Here is a 19,680-nt window from a genome sequence, read left to right on the forward strand (position 1 = left end):
ACTGAAATCTACATTAAATGTTAATGTTAATGTTAGTGAGATTTATAGAGCGCGCGAATACCCGGAGGTGTCTTGGCGCTAGACCAGAGTAGTACCTGAGATCACGGAGAACAGTGAAATTAGTTTGAGAAAAGCCAGGTTTCTAATTGTTTCCTAAAGGAGGATAGGGAGTTCAGTCCTCTCAACGATGCAGGGAGAGCATTCCAGAGTTTTGCTGGTAACTTCTTTAAAACAAAGAGTTCTTCATTGAATTTGCTCCTAACAGCACCTACACAGGTTGCTGCAACTTAGGTTACACTCTTCGCCGTTGCCATAGTTTCTCCTTCGGGGGAGAGGGTGTGGGGGAGGGATGGGGGGTAGTTTGATGCAATGTGTTCTCCTCCCAATTAGGACACCTCAGTAAAGAAGAGACCACACAATTAAACGCAGCTCCCCTGTAGCAAACAAAAGTCAGAGGTTTGTAAAGTCTGCAGGGTGGCAGTGTTATTACAACCCCAGTAGAAGAGATGTGTCTCGGGGAGCGCAGCACTGCAAGCAGAGGCGAGGAGGATCCGTTTCCAGTACATCATTAAAGTGTGAAACGCCCCCGGGGAAGCCGCGCGCACATGCTTTAGCCCGTCAGTAAATGCACAATGTCATTTTAAGTTGTTTAAAGTTAACATCACGTTGGCTTTTAAAAAGCACAAAAGGAAGCAGGAATGGAAACATGCACAGACGAGCGGCGGCGTAAACTAACAAAACATGCGTCCCCCGCCGGGGCTCCTATGGGGTCTGCAGCAACTCTCAGCTGGCTAAAGGCTGGCTGACCCTGCGCGTCCTTGCTTGTCTGTGCTCCGTGCACCCACCAGCTGTCATGTACAGAAAGTGATGCTCTGATAAATGAGGGCGGCGAGCTGTCGCTGTTGTGCATGTGTTATGGACAGGTCAGGAAAAATAAAGTGTGAATTCACCCAGCCAATTCTATGACAAAACAAGCATTTGCAAATGCAACAGGACTCGTATTTATACGAGACCTATTGCATTTTAAACGGAAGTGGGGACGTCAACGAAGGCATGAACGGGAGTTGAGGTTAGGGGTGGTGGTGGGACGAGAATTCACAGATTGCGGGAGGGAACGGGGGGAGGCAAGGGAACTAATTTGTTTTTAAAGTAATGGGGCTGAAAGCCATGGAAGGATAAAAATGATGACATGGCCGTCAGGAGGCGGGACTATCAAGCTGAAAACCAATTACAATACAGCATTTAGTATTTAAGCCAATGAAAAAACTGCCCGGGAAGTGGGCGGAGCGTCCCCGCAACACTGTATACTGCATACGTCGCAAAGTGAACAGCGAATGCGCGCTGCAACGCTAGGCGAGACCTAATAAAGCCATTTAATGCCATTGTGAATTCCTTGAACACACATCCTGTGAAGGCCGCCTTGAATCCATTCTTTAATACTAAAGCCACACAATGTATGCATTAGACGCTCAGTTTAGGTAGGTGTGCCTGACAAGATGCTGTGCTGCTGGAGTCTTCAAAACAGTTGACCTAGAAACAAAGACAGCAAATCACGATTTTCTAAGTCACGTCCAGGTAAGTCAGAAGTTGGTGCGGGCCTGGGTTATCAGACCTGTCGAGGGACCTGTTCCAAGCTTAAAAATGTCTTGCAAGAAAAGAGAAAAAAACCACACACCCAGCTTCGGCTGCCATCTAATCTTATAAACAGGACAGCTGTGCTTGATAAAAATCGATAAACAAATGGTGAAGCATGAGCACGGGCTCTCAACATGCACGGGCCTGTAGAATAATGACTCCCCTGCGCCCCCCACGCTTCTGAAGGGCTTAGTTACCTGATATACACACATATTACAGTCCCAGCCTACTTTTCCTAAAAACTGGCGCTATTTATGCTGCTTTTCACGATCTATTTTGGGATGGGGTCGAGCGATGGTCCATTTTCAAGTTCCTTCTGCCCGTTCTGCTTTTCTCCTGATTCCTTGGAGGGGACCGTAAACACAATGTATAAGGGTGACATACATCCCTCTCCAACCCCTCTAGACATGTGCACGGGTGGGGCAAAAGAATAATTTGTAAATGTCCGTACGCGTCATGTGGAAAATGAGCCACACGTCAAGGAGCCATGTCAGAAACAATATGCTGTCATGCAAATACTGATTTGTGCACCGTCGTTTGCACAGCTGTCGAAGTATTTCTGTCATTGTTATGCCTAATCATTACGTTGTGCACACACCTGTGTTTGTGATAAGTGCAGGTGCGAATATTACATTTTCAGCAGCTGTTGCACATTAAATTAAGTTGTGTCGAACTCGGAATCTGATGAAATATTATTTTGACATATTCTCCTCTACATCAATACATCAGGCTGGGGTTTGTTTTATTGCTCTGCACCTGGCCTGTCTGTTTTCTGGGATGTGAGCTTTTGAACATCTAAAGACCTGCTATGAAGACATTTCGAGCTAAATCGAGTTACTTGCATTTTGAAACTATTTGACGCTGCATGTGCCTTTCTGTTGATTTTTTTTGTTACCTTGTAAAATGTTCCTTATATTTTCCTACTGGGCATACATTAATTAATGTTCAAAAACCCCGTGCCGCAACTGCAACTAGCAAAACGCCTTTTCACATATGGCTGAGTGGAATTTAGACAAGTGAAATGAAAACAAAATATGTGAACTTATCTGGTGAGACATGGAATGTGTGTTGTGCTAGTAAACATGGTGGTGCACCACAAAGTACATTCCTCAAGCGCACATGCTCAAATAAAGATAAATAAGAAACAATAAACGTCGAGTGCAGACTGCCTGGTTGAGAAAGGCTTGATGCCCGCTTGTTTATATGTCCGATGCTGAAACTCGCGAGAATCGTACACTTCTTAAGAACATGTTGAGACGGATGGATTATTGGCTGGGTCAGTAGCGAAGCAAGGATGCTACAGGTCCTGGTGGAAGCAAGGACACTAGCCACTTTGATTGCTGCTGGGGTAGTAAAATACAGCATTGATCAGGGTTCAAGGGGCCCCTCAAAACTATGGACCCCTGCTGCACCAATGATAGCTACACCCTTGCGTGTGTTGTATCACAGCGAAGCATTTGGGCACCATCTGTGACGTCAACTGCCACTTATTTGGTCTTTACAGGATGTATCAATCCGGCACAGAGGATGTTTGCAAGCAGAACTTAATTTGAGGTGGTGGTTGCACGTGCTCAAGGGCCTGCTGGGAGCAAACTTCTATTTTGTACATTTGCAAGAAGAGGGTGGCAGTGCCAAAAAAAGGTTCTACGTAGTGGGCATCAGGAGGGAGCATGCTGTATCCCAGGAGAGCAGTGCCTGCTTCACCAATGTGTCTGCTTACCCCCAGCTGTCAGTCACAGACAGCGTCCACTATGAGAATGCTTACTGACTTTACAAGGGCAGCCAGGAGTCTACTGGATTAATCCTACAGCACTGATACATTTCCTTCAGATTTCAAGGGTAATGTAAACCCTCCTTTCCACCCCCCGTTTTCTTGCAATTCATACGTAATATGTTGACACTGTGACTCGCAAAGACATTTGCATCTTGTAGTGCCACTAAACTACATAGCAGTTTTGCACCGCATAAGTTTTGCAAGGATCATAAGCATTTAATGCAACCAAACATTATTTGTACTTTTGACACTCATGCAATATGGTGGCGTGCTTGGAAATGTGAACAATGCTGCTTTCTAAGACTATCCAGTAAACACGATAGATGGCGAAATATTTTAAAAAGTACCTTTGCCATCTCTGGATATGAACATAAAGATACAGATGCATTCGGAAAAATCTCAAATATGAATGAGATATCAAAATTAAAGTGACATACCTGCTGCATCAAACTATTATTATACTCAATGAGAAGATAATGCAATGGCCCTCATAACACACTATTCTAATAAGAAGGAATACCATCTACACCTCTGCTTAATTACCTCCACTAATTAATAAAACTAGCTGTGCTGTCACATGGTTGAACTGTGACACTTGTGGATAATAAGGATAAAAAATTCAGTCAGGAAGTCTCAGTGGGTTAAATACTCGCCACAGAGAAAGCGAGTGATCTGCAGGTCATGCGTTCAAACTTTAGCTAGGTCAACTCAGCCTTCCAGCCTGCTAAGGTCGGTAAAGTGAGTACGATTTAATTGAGTAACAGCCCCACCTGTCATTTACAACACTTAGAAACGAAGTATGAAGCGCTATATAAAGTTATTTGTAATATTACCCAGAATATGGTTCTCACTTTCGTTTTGAAATGTAATTGTCAATCAATCTGCAACCCGTATCAGGCATATTTCTTAGTCATTTAAAACAACAAGGAGGACAAAGTTCCATTTGAGCAGTTGTGTAAATTCGACAAAAGCATGTGAAATTAGCTTGCTCTGGGTTCGCCCTTGTGCAGATCTACGCCTGGTGCAACACCCACCTGCTTTATTCCGAAATGTCCTGCAAAGTTTGTTGTGTTTGTGAGCTACAGAATACTGGAAGAAAATACAGGTTAATATTCAACACGATAGACTTAATCTGGGTGAAAACGAGGCAGCAGCTCTCAATAAAGTTAGAGTCATAGAACAAAGGTGTGCCATTGCTAAGGGCACTCAGTGTGTATTCAGTGCGCTGGGGAGGTCTGGCATCTGAGGGCTCGAAACGGGTCGGTTTTAGTCAGAGATGAAAACAACCTTCAACGGCTTTGCGGCCAGAGCTGTAATGTTCATCTCCGAGAAGCGAAGGAGGGTCCCAGCGCCCCGTCCCCAGCACAGGCAAGTTCTGCCCTCTACCAAAACTTTCATGAAATTAGGGCTAAAGCAATCAACTTTACATTTAAAAACACACACTAGGGTCTTCTGACATTGACCTGCATTGACAGGAGAAACTCTTTGAAGGGACGTAGTAGGAACTCACTTTTTTGTTTGCTACTGAAAATAGTAGTATCGTGGTATTTACAGCTCCTGGAAGGGCCGACGCGTGGTATGACGCGCTACAGAAAACGCATGGTTATTTATTATTGGTATTATCATGAAGTTCGGACGCTCCATATAAGTTATCTAAGAACTACGAACCCCTCACTTTAGAGCTGAGGGGCAAATCAGCAGAGGAGCCCGACTTCGGCGACAGCGGTCACTTTCACCAATCACAGAAAAATGCTCTTAACAATGCAGCGCGAGCCAGGGAAGGGGCGTGTGGTATCCCCATATACCAAAAATAAGAAAAGTCTCGCCGTAGTAGAAACGAGGAGCCCGAAGTTTTCCTGGTATTGCTCAAAGTTTCCAGGTAGTCTGCAGAGCCCCCGGGGAGGGCGGAGGTGGTCTGCCTCCAGCCTGCAGACGAAGGAGCAGCGTCTTACCTGATGCTACAGCCCGGAGAGCAGGCTCTGGCGCTCGAGCGCTGCTGCCGCTGCCCTGGAGGAGGATGCACTGAGCGCGACCATGAACTGCAGGGAAGACCAGGGAAACAAGAGTGCGCGCGCCCGGAGACACTGCGCCGTCGCCGTGCATGTGCACGTTGGCTGTCCTGCGCAAGCTGTGATAAGAAGACACGCCGAGCCAAGTTAGTTGATGTGTGTGTGTAAACGCGGGGGGTTCTGTATGTATGAGTCTGTGTGTACCTGCGTGTGTGTGTGTACCTGCGTGTGTGTATGCGCAGGGGGGGGGGGGGGGGGTCTGTATGTGTGTGTGTGCGTGCATGTGAGTCTGCTTCCAAGGAGCCATGGGAGACAGGAAGCGCGCACGACCTGATCCCAGTTCGCAAGGTTGCGCGTGCATGTCACTTGTCTCCTGTCTCCCTTGACTCCTTGAAAGCAGAAACGATCACAATAGAGTTTCGCAGTGCGAAACCTAAAAACCGATAGTTGGCATAGATGAGACTAGTTGGCTTTGACAATGCTTGTTTGCTTAACTGCGCTGCTATCTTTATTAAAGCAAATGACAGAACGTAATTCTTACCACAGTTTTGTTGATAAAATAAGTATTTTTTCGACACCACCTCATTAGTAAAATCTGCATTTTTCAGGCTAACACTTAAAAGTTCTTACTGCAAAGCTGAAGGAACCATTGTATTGCCAGCAATAGGAGTGGAATGTTTGCGGTTTTAAGGGGCAAAAATCTGTTTATACGGAAACATATTCTTCTCCTAGGAAGTGGAAACTATTGATGTTTTAATTTGTTGTGCACCCCGTGGAATCTGGCCTTAACTGCAAAGTGAAGTACAGAATAGAGGGATGGACTTCGTCCTGGCTTTGGAGTGCAGAAAGGTACCGCTTTGCTTGAAGATTTAACGTATAGAAAATTAGAAGCCTCTACAGTTAAAAAAGATTGCATACTGAAGTTAAAATAAAAAAATAAAAATATGTATGCTAGGCCACAAAATTAAATTGTATCTTTTCTCGGCAGGTGGCGTTGCTGAGGGAAATTGCTTGCTAAGTGCGATGGCTTCTTTGGACATTCAAAAACGCAAAGATAGAAATGGATACATGTGTAATAAAAAGGCTTCCGGGAAAAAGGAAACGAGAAGAGTTGGACAGAAAGACAGAAGAAATTGGAAATTCTAAACTTGAAGATGAAACTCGCAGAGGGCTGGTCCTGAGTGAAAAAGCCTACACTTGGAGAAAACTTCAATCAGAAGGCCTCGATTGTGATTATACTTTGCTCTTTGCTAAGGCTGAAGCGGATGAGATTTTCAAGGAGCTGGAAAATAATATAACATACTTTTCAGGTAAAACCAGTGTCCCAAGGCTCCATTTAACGCGGTAAAGGTTCAGTCTACTTTAAAAGTTAGTTTTGTTCTGATAAAGTTATTTGGAGGCTATCTTGGAGAAGGAGGAAATCACAGGCAGTAGCTGAAGAAGTGTTAACATCTTCAGATCAGAGTATCTTGATGAACGAGCCTCGTGGGAAAGAAAATTAGCCGAGAGCGGGAGCTGCTGGAGGCCAAGGAAGATAGTGAGGTCCTCAGATCTATGCTGTGTTCTCTCTTGGTTGTTTGTCTTCAAGATATATACATTTTTACATCTGCTTGGGGCAAATAAGATGATACTTGACAATATTTCCTGAAGAGTGTTTCTCGTGATCAGCTGTGCAATTGTAAATCTCATGCCTGGTGTGTTTTAGCTTTACTTGACTAAAAGTTAAGTCCTCTTCCCTCAGGTCAGCTTCTTCATCATGTATCTGATGAGCATAGGCGCTGCTTCTAGTTTCCTTCAAGTAATTCCTTGTAGGTGGAGTCATATATACCACATATGAGTTTTCCATATATCACATTGTATTATATTTCCCTCTATTTATTTGTGTGGTCCGTGAATAAGGTAGTAGGGCTTCAACAATTTATGTTTCTAGTTATGCCCAACATGACTGGTTTTCCTAGTCCGGTGTGTCTCTACTAATCTAATGTTTATAGGTACACTTTACTAGCCTTTCTCTTTTTACAACTCTTAAATATGCTTTCAGTCTGTAATGAGCCTGATAGCACTACTCCACAAGTACCACCACAGGCAACTACAGCGGCTCCTAGATTGTGGTTTCCATCTGTACGTTTTTCCAGACATACTAGATCTAATTGATTTGTGTATTTTCCCTTCCTAGCAGAAAACTGATTGCAAGTTTGGCCTTAGTGTAAACAAGTTCTACTTTGTAGGGACTTTTACTTCATGCTGTCCTTGGGTCAGTGAGCTGACATCCAGTTCAGGGACAGCAATCCCCCCTCACCAATCGGCAGAAGCCTCAACTCTGCCTGCAGTCTGCTTGGGGGCTGTCTACTTGCCTGGTCACCCACTCCACTAGGCAAGGTGCTAGATTGAAAATGCAACAATGCCCCCACCCCAGTAGCTTCTCTGTGAGGCCCTTGCCGCTCAACTCGGGTTGAGCAATAGAGTTAATAGTCTGGAGTCTCACCTGTCTGTTTACACCACAGGCATCCTATTGGTATTGTCAACCTGGTGTGGGTATGATCATTTTAGAGGCACATAGTAGCTCTGCTCTTGGCACATTTTTTTTGATAATCCACTTTATTGATTTTGAGAGAACAAAGAAAAGGTTAGCAGCCACAGCACAGTTCAAAGGTCCATATATATGGCATTTCAAGTAGATTGATAATAATGTTATACAATATGCCCAGCAATCAAGCTCATCGCAAGGTAAAACAAGCAATCTATCGAAAGTAAGAGGCTAACCCCATGGACCCCATTACCCTAATTGCTCTGTCCATTTACCCCTTATCTTTTGGTCCGCCCCTGACTTCAAACAAGGGTTTCTCTTGAGAGGAACACCAGTGCACACCTCTGCGCCATTTAGCCTTTGTAGGGGGATCAGGTTGCATATAGGCCATGGCGATATCACGTTTGGCCACTATAATGGCCGTCCCCAAGAGTAGTTTATTGACCCGGGACCGGTCTAGACCGTCCATAACGCCCAGGAGGGGACGCATGGGGTCGTGAGGTACTTGCCAACCCAGGATATATTGACTCAGACCAATGATGCCTTCTCATTCTCCTTGAATTATCGGCCGCGTGCGATACAGTTGATCACACATTGCTCCTCAAAGTCCTTCAAGAAAAAGCAGGCATGAAAATGATGGTACTAAACTGGTTCTCCTCCTTTCTACACAATCGCTCGCAAAGAATAAAAATTAAAAACTTTGAATCTGACCCTCTACCCGTCATCAGAGGAGAACCACAAGGGTCTGTACTCTCTCCCCAACTCTTCAATATCTACATGGAACCCCTCACCACACTACTCAGGAATTCCAACATCCTCTACGCAGATGACACCCAGCTTTATCTGGAAACCACCTCCATGGGCGACATGCTCAAACTTAATGACACGCTCAAAGAGGTTCAACAATGGCTCTCACAGAACCACCTGAAGCTTAATCAAGAGAAAACTGAAGTTCTACTCATCTCTAACAGAGACGAAAACCCCCAAATCGAAGAATGGCTCAAAGCCGTCGATTCCCTCAATGGCACCCTCACGCCAAAGGACTCGGTAAAGTCCCTAGGTATCACCCTAGACCCCAAACTAGACATGAAAAAACACATCTCTGGTTCCGCCAAAAGCGCGTTCCTCAATCTGAAACTTCTCTACAAAATAAAACCCTTCCTTCCTCCGAAAGACCTTCAACAGGCCACTCAAGCACTGGTGCTCTCCAGAATGGACTATGGAATCGCAGCCCTGACGGATCAGCTAAATCGCACCTAGGCCCCTTGAAAACCACCCTCAGTGCCGCAGCTAGAATGGTCACAGGAATCAAGAAATTCGATCACATTTCTCCCGCTCTCAAGGAACTGAAATGGCTCCCAATTGAACAACGAGCCAACTTACGAACAGCATGTCTTACGCACAAAGCCCTTCACACAGGCAAACCAGAATACCTGGCAGCGAAACTCAAAAGGGCCGGCCAGTCCAGGAATCTCAGAAGCTCCAACACATTCCTTCTCATTTCATTGAAATCTCGGAAACGCAAAACTACAAGTAAATCCTTTGCGGGAAATGCACCCAAGATCTGGAACTCTATCCCCCCCACATTAGAACGACCTCCTATTTCCCGAAATTCAAGACGTTACTCAAAGCCCTCTCCCTTGAGTGCACCTGAACTTAACGGGAAGAACATAGCACCCTCCGGTGGACCGAATGATCTGTATGGTAATGTTATTTGCAATGCTCTTAAGTTGACCAGATGTGGATTCTGCCTTCGCCGTTAAGGCACATTATTGTACCTGATGTGAAGCGCTCTGATAACCTTGGGTCCAGCTAGTGCTATATTAAACTTATAATAAATAAATAAATATGTGAGTTCAGATTCGATCTTGTCCCAGTATTTTATAAGGCGGGGGCAGGACCAGACCATGTGGTAAAAGCCTGCTGGCTGATGCTCCCAGCGTGCACATTCGGCCGAGGCACGCAGACACGCTTTTTTGTAGTCGCTCTGAGTTGAGCTGTGCGATGTGGAGGTAGTAGATTTGGATGAGTCGAAGCCTGGCGGGGTCAGTGACAGTCTTGGTAGCCAATCCTCTTCCTCCAGGGGCCTTACCATACCTCCCACCGAAGTTTAAGCGAATCAAGTGTGTAGGGCTGTTGTTCGCAAGGGTATGATCTATGCGCAATATTCCACCCTTCCCTAGATTTCCCATCATGACCTACGCCTCCAGTGGGTTACATTCGGGGAGTGTGGTGCCTGTTGATATGTGTGTATTTAGGGCATGTCGCATCTGCAGATATCTGTAAAATTGTGAGGCATGTAGGGGGAAGCGCTTCTGTAGGTCCTAAAAGGTCACACGTCGCCCAGATGTGAGATGCCAATGTAATTCCAATGTTTAAAGCCCTGCAGTGCCGCCACTTCAGCTAGCCACATGCCCTGTCAGAGCAGCATTTGTTGGCTCAATTTGGAGTCCCTTTGTGTGTGATGCAGGGCAGCGCGCCAGGCCAGGAAGACCGCCCAAGTCACAGTTGGGAGTGTTTTAGGGATGGGGCATCCATACATGATGGCCTGGATTCGAGAGAAACCCATGTCTCGAAGTTCAGTTCTGTAGGCTGGGTCAGACCATCCTCCGGTATACCAGTTGTTAAGGACAAGCAGCCAGTTGTCTAGAAAGTATATGTATAGTTCCGTCATGCCCATGCCTCGGTCCAAAAACGGGATGCTGCATCGGTCGAGAGCCATACGTGGCCTTCCACCTCCCCACAGAAACTGAGTGGTCATGGCGTCGATCTCTTTAAACCAGCTCCGGGGACAGTGGAAGGGGGTATTTTGGATGATGCACAGGAATCGAGGGAGGATCATCATCTTAAATAGTGCCACCCTTCCAAGTGGATTAAGTGGCAGGGGTTGCCAACGTCGGAGGTCTTCCTCAGCCTTTCTGATCAGTGGAGTAATGTTCAGCACCCATTCCAGTTCAGGGAGTAAAGCAACACATATACCCAAATATTTCAATGATTGCCTTCTAATGGGGATATTAGTCTGCCAGTCGAAACACTCCCTGGAGAGATGAAGAGGTACGAGAGTCGATTTTGCCGGGTTCACCTGGAGACCGGAAACCCTTTCAATGACCTGGAGCGATTGGAGACATTTAGGGCCGGAGCAGGCTGGGTCCGCCAAGAAGAGCAGGACATCATCCACGTATATGGCAATTTTGTCAATGTGGTGGCTTCCCCAGGCCCAACCTTGAATTATGTTGTAAGCGCGGATGAGGCACACCAGGGGTTCCATCGCCGGCTCAAAGAGGAGCGGGGAGAGGGGGCAGCCCTGTTTCGTACCTCTCCGGATTGGGAATATTTCAGAGAGGGTCCCATTGATAAGCACTCAGGCTCGAGGGTTAGAGTCCAGTCTCCAACAGGACCGCTTTCGCCTTGAGAAGGGCTAAGTGACAGTCCTGGGTTAGCCGTTGCGCCTGGAGCTGGCTTTTGGCCACTCCATTGATGGTGGCCTTACTTGCCTCCCAGAAGGTGTTCGGCGAAGAGACCGAGCCAAGGTTTGTGAGGAAATATTGCTGCTATTCCTCTCCTGTAGTCTTTTGGAACTCCTTGTTTTGCAGAAACCAGGAGTTCAGCCGCCACATCCCGCCAGGGGTATCGCCTAGGTGCAGGAATAATGATAAGTGATCTGAGATTTCCGGGGAGGATGGAAATGTCGGTCACATAATGGCAATCAGGGGCAGGCATGGAAACCATGTCAATACACCCATGGGTGTGGTGCACTGCTGAGGTGTCTGTATATTGGGAGAGTCATGGGTTCCAGAACCTCCATATGTCGCAAAGGCCCAGGGCGGGCGCTAACTCAACCAACTTCTTAGCGTGAGTCGCTCTGGCAGGGGAGGGTGTGCCGTGGTGTCATGGGCGGGTTGCATGACCCAAGTGAAGTTCCCTCCCAAGATTGTCTGTCCCCAGGGCAGAGTGGAAATTACGTCATTAAGGTGCCCAGCGTTGCGGTAAGCATCGCGGGAGGAATGTATATGGATACAAGGTGAAGGGTATTCCCTTCCAATGTCCCAGAGAGAGCCACAAATCGGCCTTGTCGAGCCCTATTAAGGTGAGATGGGACATATGGAAGGGTCCTCTTTAATAGGATGGCCACCCCCCATGAGTCCCTGTTAAAGCCTGAGTGCCACACCTTGTCAAATCCGTTGCGTGCAAGGAAGGAACAATGGGTTCCCAAGAGATGGGTCTCCTGAAGCAGGAGGACACCCGGGCAGTATTGTTGAGCATATTTGAAGACTGCTGTACGTCTGATACGGTCAAGCAGACCATTAACATTCCAGGACATGCAAGTAGGGCGCAGCCTCCTCAATCGATGCGCAGTATGCGGGACCGCAATGCATGTGTGGCATTCCTGTGCTAAAGTGGCATGTGCCGTTGGAAAAAAAATAATTAACACTAAACATGAACCTAAACATTGGACAATGGTCCAAGTCCCCCCTCCATACCTTCCCCCCACCCTATACGTCTGCAACTGAAGCATCTGTTGCCCTATAAACTAGGAAAGAACAGACTAAACTTTAACGTTTAGCTTTGGGAACTGCGTGGTGGACCCCTCTTTCAGTGTCGGATGTAAGTGTGTCGTCGGCAGATTTCTGACATTAATAGAAACAGAGTGGCTGGCTTTTATCTGGTATAAATGCTATCCCCAAGGCCTGTAAGTATGAGTTTTTATGAAATTGCATTTCTGCATGTTGCCTAGCTGCAGGGAGGAGGTTAATATTGTTGTGTAGATATCTCAGTGCACAGGAGGCTGTGGTAAATTACTCAGGACATAAATACAGTGGGGAGTTCATTGCATTGATTGTAATTCTTTTCCCAACACACATGTAAACTCAAACATACTGACACATGCAAACAGCCAAAAACACCAGCACATGTAAACGCAAACCTGCTCACACATGCAAACAGCCACAAACACCAGCACATGTAAACTCAACCATACTCACACATGCACACAGCCACAAACACCAGAGACCAACAAGCAGACAACCACATCCACTCACTTATTCTGATAATGGGAAGTTCCAGGCTCAAGCATGCGTACCGGAGGGCCCTAGAACAGGTGAGGTGCCAAAGATATAAAGACAACACTCCTAGCATTACAGAGTAAAGCTCATTCTCTTTCCGGTTTTTCAAAGCTGTTCCACTTAGAAAAGGGTCAGTTCCTCTTGAGCATTCCGCAAGAGTGACTCGCAGAGTAGCTACAGCAAGAGTCACGTGCTGCTTCCTGGGTGTATAGGCCTATGGGGAAGGCATATGAGTCATCAGTCATTGCTTCATAGGTTCCTCGCAGTGACCGTGTGTAGGACCTGTATAATTTGATCATTGAATAGTCATATTGTATGGCTAAGCAGACCTTGAAGTTCAGATTTTTTCTTTTTGAGTTTTATATAGCGCGAACTAGACCTGAGACATCGGGTATCAGAGCGCTTTACATGAGCACCAGTTTCGTTATAGATGAACACCTTCATTTTTTTTTTATTGGTAGGCACGGGGAGATTAAGTGATTTGCCCTGAATCACAGGATGTAGAGTGTTGTTGCTGAGACTCTAACCAGGTTACCCAGCTTCGAAGCCGACCGCTGTAGCCGTAAGGCTACATCCTCTCCCCTTGATTGTTGATTGTAGTCAATTGGTCACAATTATGCAGCTCTCCTGTACGGATCGCTCATAGTTTTCTATTTACTTAATAAAAAATGTTTGGGGAAAACAACAAAAATGTTTGCCCATATAACGTTATTTTGTATTGCACGTTCTTTAAATGCCATTGTCGACATCCGCCATGCCGCTGTGCTTTTTCCTTGAAGCACATGTCTTTTCAATGCCATCTGAAATTCCTGCAGAGATTGGATGGACCACATATTGGGTGATGTGGAGTTTCAGTGTAGAAGGACAGAGATGTAAAAGTCCCAGCACTAGGAGGCAAACATGGTGGCTTTGGTGTTGTTTGAAGGTTGTGATTGGTGGATCTAAGGTTCTGATCTGGTGTGTAGTATTGTAGAGTGTCAGAGAGGGTGTTGGGAGCCGTGTCATTTGCTGATTTGAAAGTTGTGATTGGTGAATCTAAAGTTCCGAGTTGGTGTGTAGCATGGTAGGGTGTCAGAGAGTAGGTTGAATGCCATGTCATTTGCTGATTTGTATGTCCATGTAAGTGGTTTGAATACGGTCCTGTTCTTGAAAGGGAGCCAGTTGGCCTGGTGACAGGATTCAGTCTGAGCATAATAGGACGGAATGTATGAAGCTCTGTGATAATACTGAATAAGCAGCTACCTATGTTATGCCATCTATTAATGTAATAACTGCACTTTCACAATTGCTTTATTAACCTTCCTGCTTTCTCAAATTTGCTTGAAAATGCACGATTGTTCTTCTTTTTTTTCACAATTTTCTTGGGGGGGGGGGGGGTTATCCCCCCCAAACACCCCTTTTGGGGTTCGGGCTTGCTCGCTCGCTACGGTGCTGTATGCAAATCACTTTGCGCCCCACCGCTTTCAAATGTCACCCACCGTCCCTGGCGGCCAGATCTTTACTAGGGAGAATTGGCCCCCTCCCCTTCAAGGGGTCTTGTGTTTGCGTTTCGCACCAATAGTTACCTCAGGGACTGTCGGGATATCCAAAGGGGTTGCAACTAACAAAGGAGTGTCAGTTATAGTACCATCAGTGGAAGCCGAACAATTAGTGTTAAAACCATTGGGTACGCTAGCATTCAAATTGGAAGGATGGGCGGGTACCCCCATGCCGAGGGAAAGGCACCTCTCGGTCAGTTCGATCTCATTGGATACAATGCTGACAGCCCTTTCCAGCATGCTGTCGATACTTGTAGTGACAGGCCTTGAAGGCAGCTGCCCTCTCGCTTTCCCACAGTGAAATAGGGGTAGAAAAGCCCAGTCTCCCCCGGTCTTTGACGGTCAAGGACAGTCCCGCCCTTGGCCCTGGCTTTGCCTGGGTGCGTCCCACGCGCGTCCCACACTGCGGGAGGCTGGCGGCTATTAAATCGCGCCTCCAGGCGCCCTGCACCGCGTCAGAGCGGGCGACGAGGCAAGGGTTGCTGCGGGATGTAGTTTGGATGGGCCATTCCCCTCCGGGCAGGAAGAAGTAGCGTTGGCCATTACCCTCACGGCGGCGATGTGTCAGTGTTGCCCCTTTCACTGCTGCCCAAGAAACAATCCGCTGCTTTCAGAGTCCCACGCTGTGGGAGGCTGGCGGCGATGTAAACCGCACCTTCAGGCGCTCTGCACTGCATGAGAGCGGGCGACGAGGCAAGGGTTGCTGAGGGATGTAGTTCGGATGGGCCGTTTCCCTCACGGCAGGAAGAAGCAGCGTTGGCAGTTATCCTCACAGCGGCGGTGTTTCAATGTTGCTCCTTTCACTGCTGCCCAACAAACAATCCGCTGCTTTCAGAGTCCCCTAATACCTCTGCCGTGGCCTCATGGGCAGGCTGCAAATCCCTAGATGTTGCCCACTAATCAGAGTACAATACACTCGGAAAATGCCTCTAAAACTGGACACAACTTAACTGTAGCTTAATTGCAAATGGATAATTTGCTTAGTTATCAAAGTATGTTGTTTTATCATGTAGAGATATATTATATAATTTTCTCATATGTATTTTTTCTACTTATACAAGATTGTGATCTATTAATTGGCGGATGTGATCTATTAATTGACGGAAACAATTGAATAATGAAATATCTTATGTTTGATGATGATGAATAAAAAAAAATAAAAAAAATAAAACTGGACACAACTAAAGGTTTCAGCTCCAGAATGGCACAATATTCCGTTGAGACTTCAAACTCCAGGGGCAGGAAGATGTGGCGTCAGCTTTGGACGCAATGCGTGGATGTGGGTCATACCAATGACTTCTACTGTGGTGGAAGAAAGCCCTGTGCACAAGCAGCCTGTAGCAAAGGACTCCTCTCCCCATTGACACTCCCTCCCTCCCTCCCCCATACACACAGTCTCAGCGTGAGCGCTAGAAATGAATAACTGAGTCCGTGTGGCAACTGTTTCTGCTAATGCTAACAGCCTGGCAACGGCCAGACGGGGAACAGAAATCGGCCCTGGTAAACTGCTCTGTTCCCCCCCGCCCCCTGGGAGAAGGGTGGGGGTGTGGCCGAGCTGTTCGCCAGTGCCGGTTTTGGCCGATTTTGTTACAGAGGGGCGAAATTGCCATCCCCTGGTAACATAAATGGAGCCTCAAGGGCCCAAAACCAGCCCCCACCCTGGTGGCCAACCGGGGAAACGCACGGTGCCTGCTACGGCCAGTCCAGCTCTGAGCCTGGCACACTGTTTGCCCCTCCCTCACGCCCAATAAGACACTTGGACAGGTTTCAGTGTTTGGGGGTGTAGGGGGCTTTTCTGCGTTTCACATGTTTGTGCACATACGCCCACATCATGAGCATCACCCAGCAGGAGTCCTTGCAAGGAGTGTGCTCACCCCTCACAGACACCTTTGATACAGACTAGACAAAGAAGCGAATGAGAGAATTCTGGGGCGGAGTTGGGGCAGTCACCTCCAGTGCGGTCTGTCCTTTATTATTGTCTCAACAAAGAGGCCCTCCCAACAGCACTCTCAAGGTAGTGCAGGAGATGTTACACAAACAAACACACAAAGGCGTTCGTTGATGAATGCTCTTTCTGCCAGCCCCAAACGTGCTCTCTTGTGTTTTCTGTCCCTTCACAGCAGGCCCATGTGTGGTGTGTTTTGGCCTCCACCGTCTCCCGCTGCCCATCTGCAAGCAGGTCAGATTCTGGACTCGGTGAACAAGTCAGTAAGAACTTTTAAGAACCCAGACCAAAACTGCGCTCATTAGGGCAGAAGACAAAGGGACCACTGTGTGGAGCAGGGACGGGCAACAGGGGATTTTTACTGCAATAAACTGCAGATGGAACATACTTCAGATAATTGATATTCTATGCTGAAAATAACTCAGCTGGGTGAGCACACGGTGCATCTGCAGGTAATCAGCAGATCAAAGGTTCGAATCCCTGCAGGGAAGGCTTAGCCTTTTATCCTTCCAACTTGGACGGAATATGCATACACCACATAACACAGCCCAGTTTGTGGTGCGCGCTCTAAACACAGTCCTTTCGCTGGTGTTTAATCCTGGATTTCATATGGGTGCTATTAAGTGTAGTAATTGAGCAAACACTTACAGTGCTGCAAAGCGGTCAGTTTGCGGCGCTTAACATTAAAAGCTTCACATCACTTACTCAATGGGTGCTGTACTTAAGGTCTTCTCGGCCCACTGGTGAATTGCGGGAAGTCTGAAAATCCAGATTTCTGTGTCTCACTTTAACACAGCTTGCATCCGGTTCCAATGTAGAGTTTACCATAGGAGAAACCGTCACAATAATGAAAAAGAAACAGGAAACCCTGTGCTTCTAGCACAAGTCAGTTTATAAAAGTCACCTTGCAGGCACCATTGTGGATATATAGGCAATGACGCCGGTCTTTATAGTGCCTAATACCGGCTGTATTGCCAAACAACGGGGAGGGGAGGGGGTGCTCATGGAACATCCACCCTTCACAGCAACAATAGTAACTTGAGTAAGGCATGTGGCTCAATTAACAAAGCCGCTGACTTTGGTCCTGGGGACCCGGGTTCGAGCCTCAGCGTAGGCGCTATAAATGAATGTAATTTGTTTATAGCCTCGTGGTACTCTTGCTTTGCCCCCGAACATGCACTCCCCCTTGCAACACGAATAACACAATAAAGAGAGCTGCCGACGTAAAACTTAGTTCAAAGTATACTTTATTAAAACACTTATAACAAGAACGGCTGCAAAAGTGAAAGTACATTTTGCTGCAAATTAATTAAATAAACAAGCGCGATCCCCAAAGTGAAAGCAGACCGCGCTACAAATAACAATAAAATATAGTGCTTACCGACTTATTGAAGGAGACAGTATCACGCCGCAAGTAAACGATCCAGTCCGTATGGGCGTTCCCAAAAGGAGACAGGGCGATAACAAGGAGGTACTAAGAAGCCTCATTTTCAATCGAAAGCCAGCATTTACCATGGATGATGACACCAGCCAATGAAAAAGATGGGCGGGTCTTCCACTACACTTCTAAAACATACCCTAATACAATATGCCTTGCAGAGCGAGCAGCACATGCGTTCTGCAACGCTAAGCAAGACCTAAAAAAACAGTAATTCTCCTGGGTTATTGAATCCATGACTCCAAGAGAGCTTATCATATGTTTAGGTCTCGCCTACGCAGCATGCATGCGCTGCAAAGGAAAAAAGACCTTTTGGGATCGCTTTGGCTTTTCAGCCAAAAACGTGCATGCGTTGCATTGCCTTTGATGGCAGCGCATGCACGTGTGGCTATTCACTTACAGGAGCGCGCAGTGCCACATGGGAGCAATTATCGCTCCTGGCGCTGCACGCTCCCGCAAGTGACACGCTTTCACTCGCCTCCTCCTCTCGCCCCTCCCCCTGCTGCCTCCTTGTAGCGCGAAGAACTCTCTTGTTGAAGTGAGCTGTTATCTTGGCGTGACGTCCATGCCACGTGGTCTTCAGGTAGTTCCTTGTTATCTGACCCATTCTCTGACCGTGCAACCAAATGGTCGCACTGTTTCATGGACAATGGCCAGATGAGCGGTCCATTGAGGTCAGTGTCCGGCTGAATAGCGGGAGACGGTACAAAAGGGGGTGGTGATGGACGGAGCATCTGAATCAATCAAACACTCCCACCCAGTCAAAAGATCTGGGTTGAATCCATCACCGTTCTTTAGCCCACTCTGCCACCCCAGTTCAGACATAGCTATATGCAAATCAGTCTGACCCTGTGCCTCATGGGAACAGTCCAGCCCGAACTGCCAAGCCATGTCTTCAGCGGACCAGAAACAAGCTTCCGAGGACCGGTTTCTGGCATTCCAGCGGGAGACAACGGGGGTCTGTATTGGTCATTTCCCGATGAGCTCCAGCACGAAGGCGCCCTCCGAAGTCACCACCATGGGAAGCAGAGCACACGTATTGTCCACACAAGAGCTGAGAGAGGAACAATGCTCCCTCTAAGGCCTGTGGAACTAAGCCATTGCTGCTGTTTTTATAGCGCAGCACACACGGTGGTGCAGAGAAAGGTTACAGTCACCCGTTCCCTGCCCATAGTCAGAGACACAGAGACAGACCTCGAGAAAATCACTGGGGTTGACCGGCAGGGCACCACAGCCACCTCCGCCATAGTTGTTCGACCTGGCACAATAGTTTCGTACTTCCTAGTTGTTGGTCCTGGCACCACAGTCATGCACAAACTACAAGGTAATGGATGGAGTCCCTGAACTAATCCCAACCACTAACAATGGCTCAGGGCCGCATCGCAATACATCCTTTTTTGCCTACCATGCCACTTCAGTTTGGACCCAGCCTTATGCAAATAAGTCGACCCTTCTCCTCATGGGAACAGTCCAGGCACCGCATCCGCACATTGAGGACTCGCTTATAAAAAAGAGCAGACTATCACAGTACTTAAATATGTGTTTTTCTGTTGGTAGCAGATGTAAATGAGGCGCATATCTTTAAAGTATGCACACCGGGCTCACTCTTAAAACTCAATATGCCTAAAAACAGCATTTAATTGTTTGTGCATTAACCCCAGTCTGGCCCCATATTCACTCCAAAAACAACATTTGTAAATAAGTGACCCTGTTGAATGTTTTGTCTCTCGCAAGACACAGCAGTTAAAGGC

At 47.0% G+C, this 19,680-nt stretch overlaps 1 protein-coding gene across 6 annotated transcripts in view; it reads left to right on the forward strand.

Annotated features, from left to right (window-relative positions):
* Positions 1–19,680, forward strand: part of ALKBH2 (alkB homolog 2, alpha-ketoglutarate dependent dioxygenase) — a 126,324-nt gene that overhangs the window by 41,812 nt on the left and 64,832 nt on the right. For 5 of the 6 annotated variants that reach the window (XM_078667392.1, XM_078667390.1, XM_078667389.1 and 2 more), the window contains exon 2: positions 6,407–6,728. In XM_078667392.1, the coding sequence (XP_078523518.1) occupies positions 6,479–6,728 (250 nt within the window). In that variant the 5' untranslated portion in view covers positions 6,407–6,478. Of the gene's footprint in view, positions 1–6,406; positions 6,729–7,918; positions 9,650–19,680 lie in introns of those variants that run through there. The other variant, XM_078667387.1, reaches the window with a different exon arrangement.

Source organism: Lissotriton helveticus, chromosome 11, assembly GCF_964261635.1.
Source record: "Lissotriton helveticus chromosome 11, aLisHel1.1, whole genome shotgun sequence".
Taxonomy (NCBI): domain Eukaryota; kingdom Metazoa; phylum Chordata; class Amphibia; order Caudata; family Salamandridae; genus Lissotriton; species Lissotriton helveticus.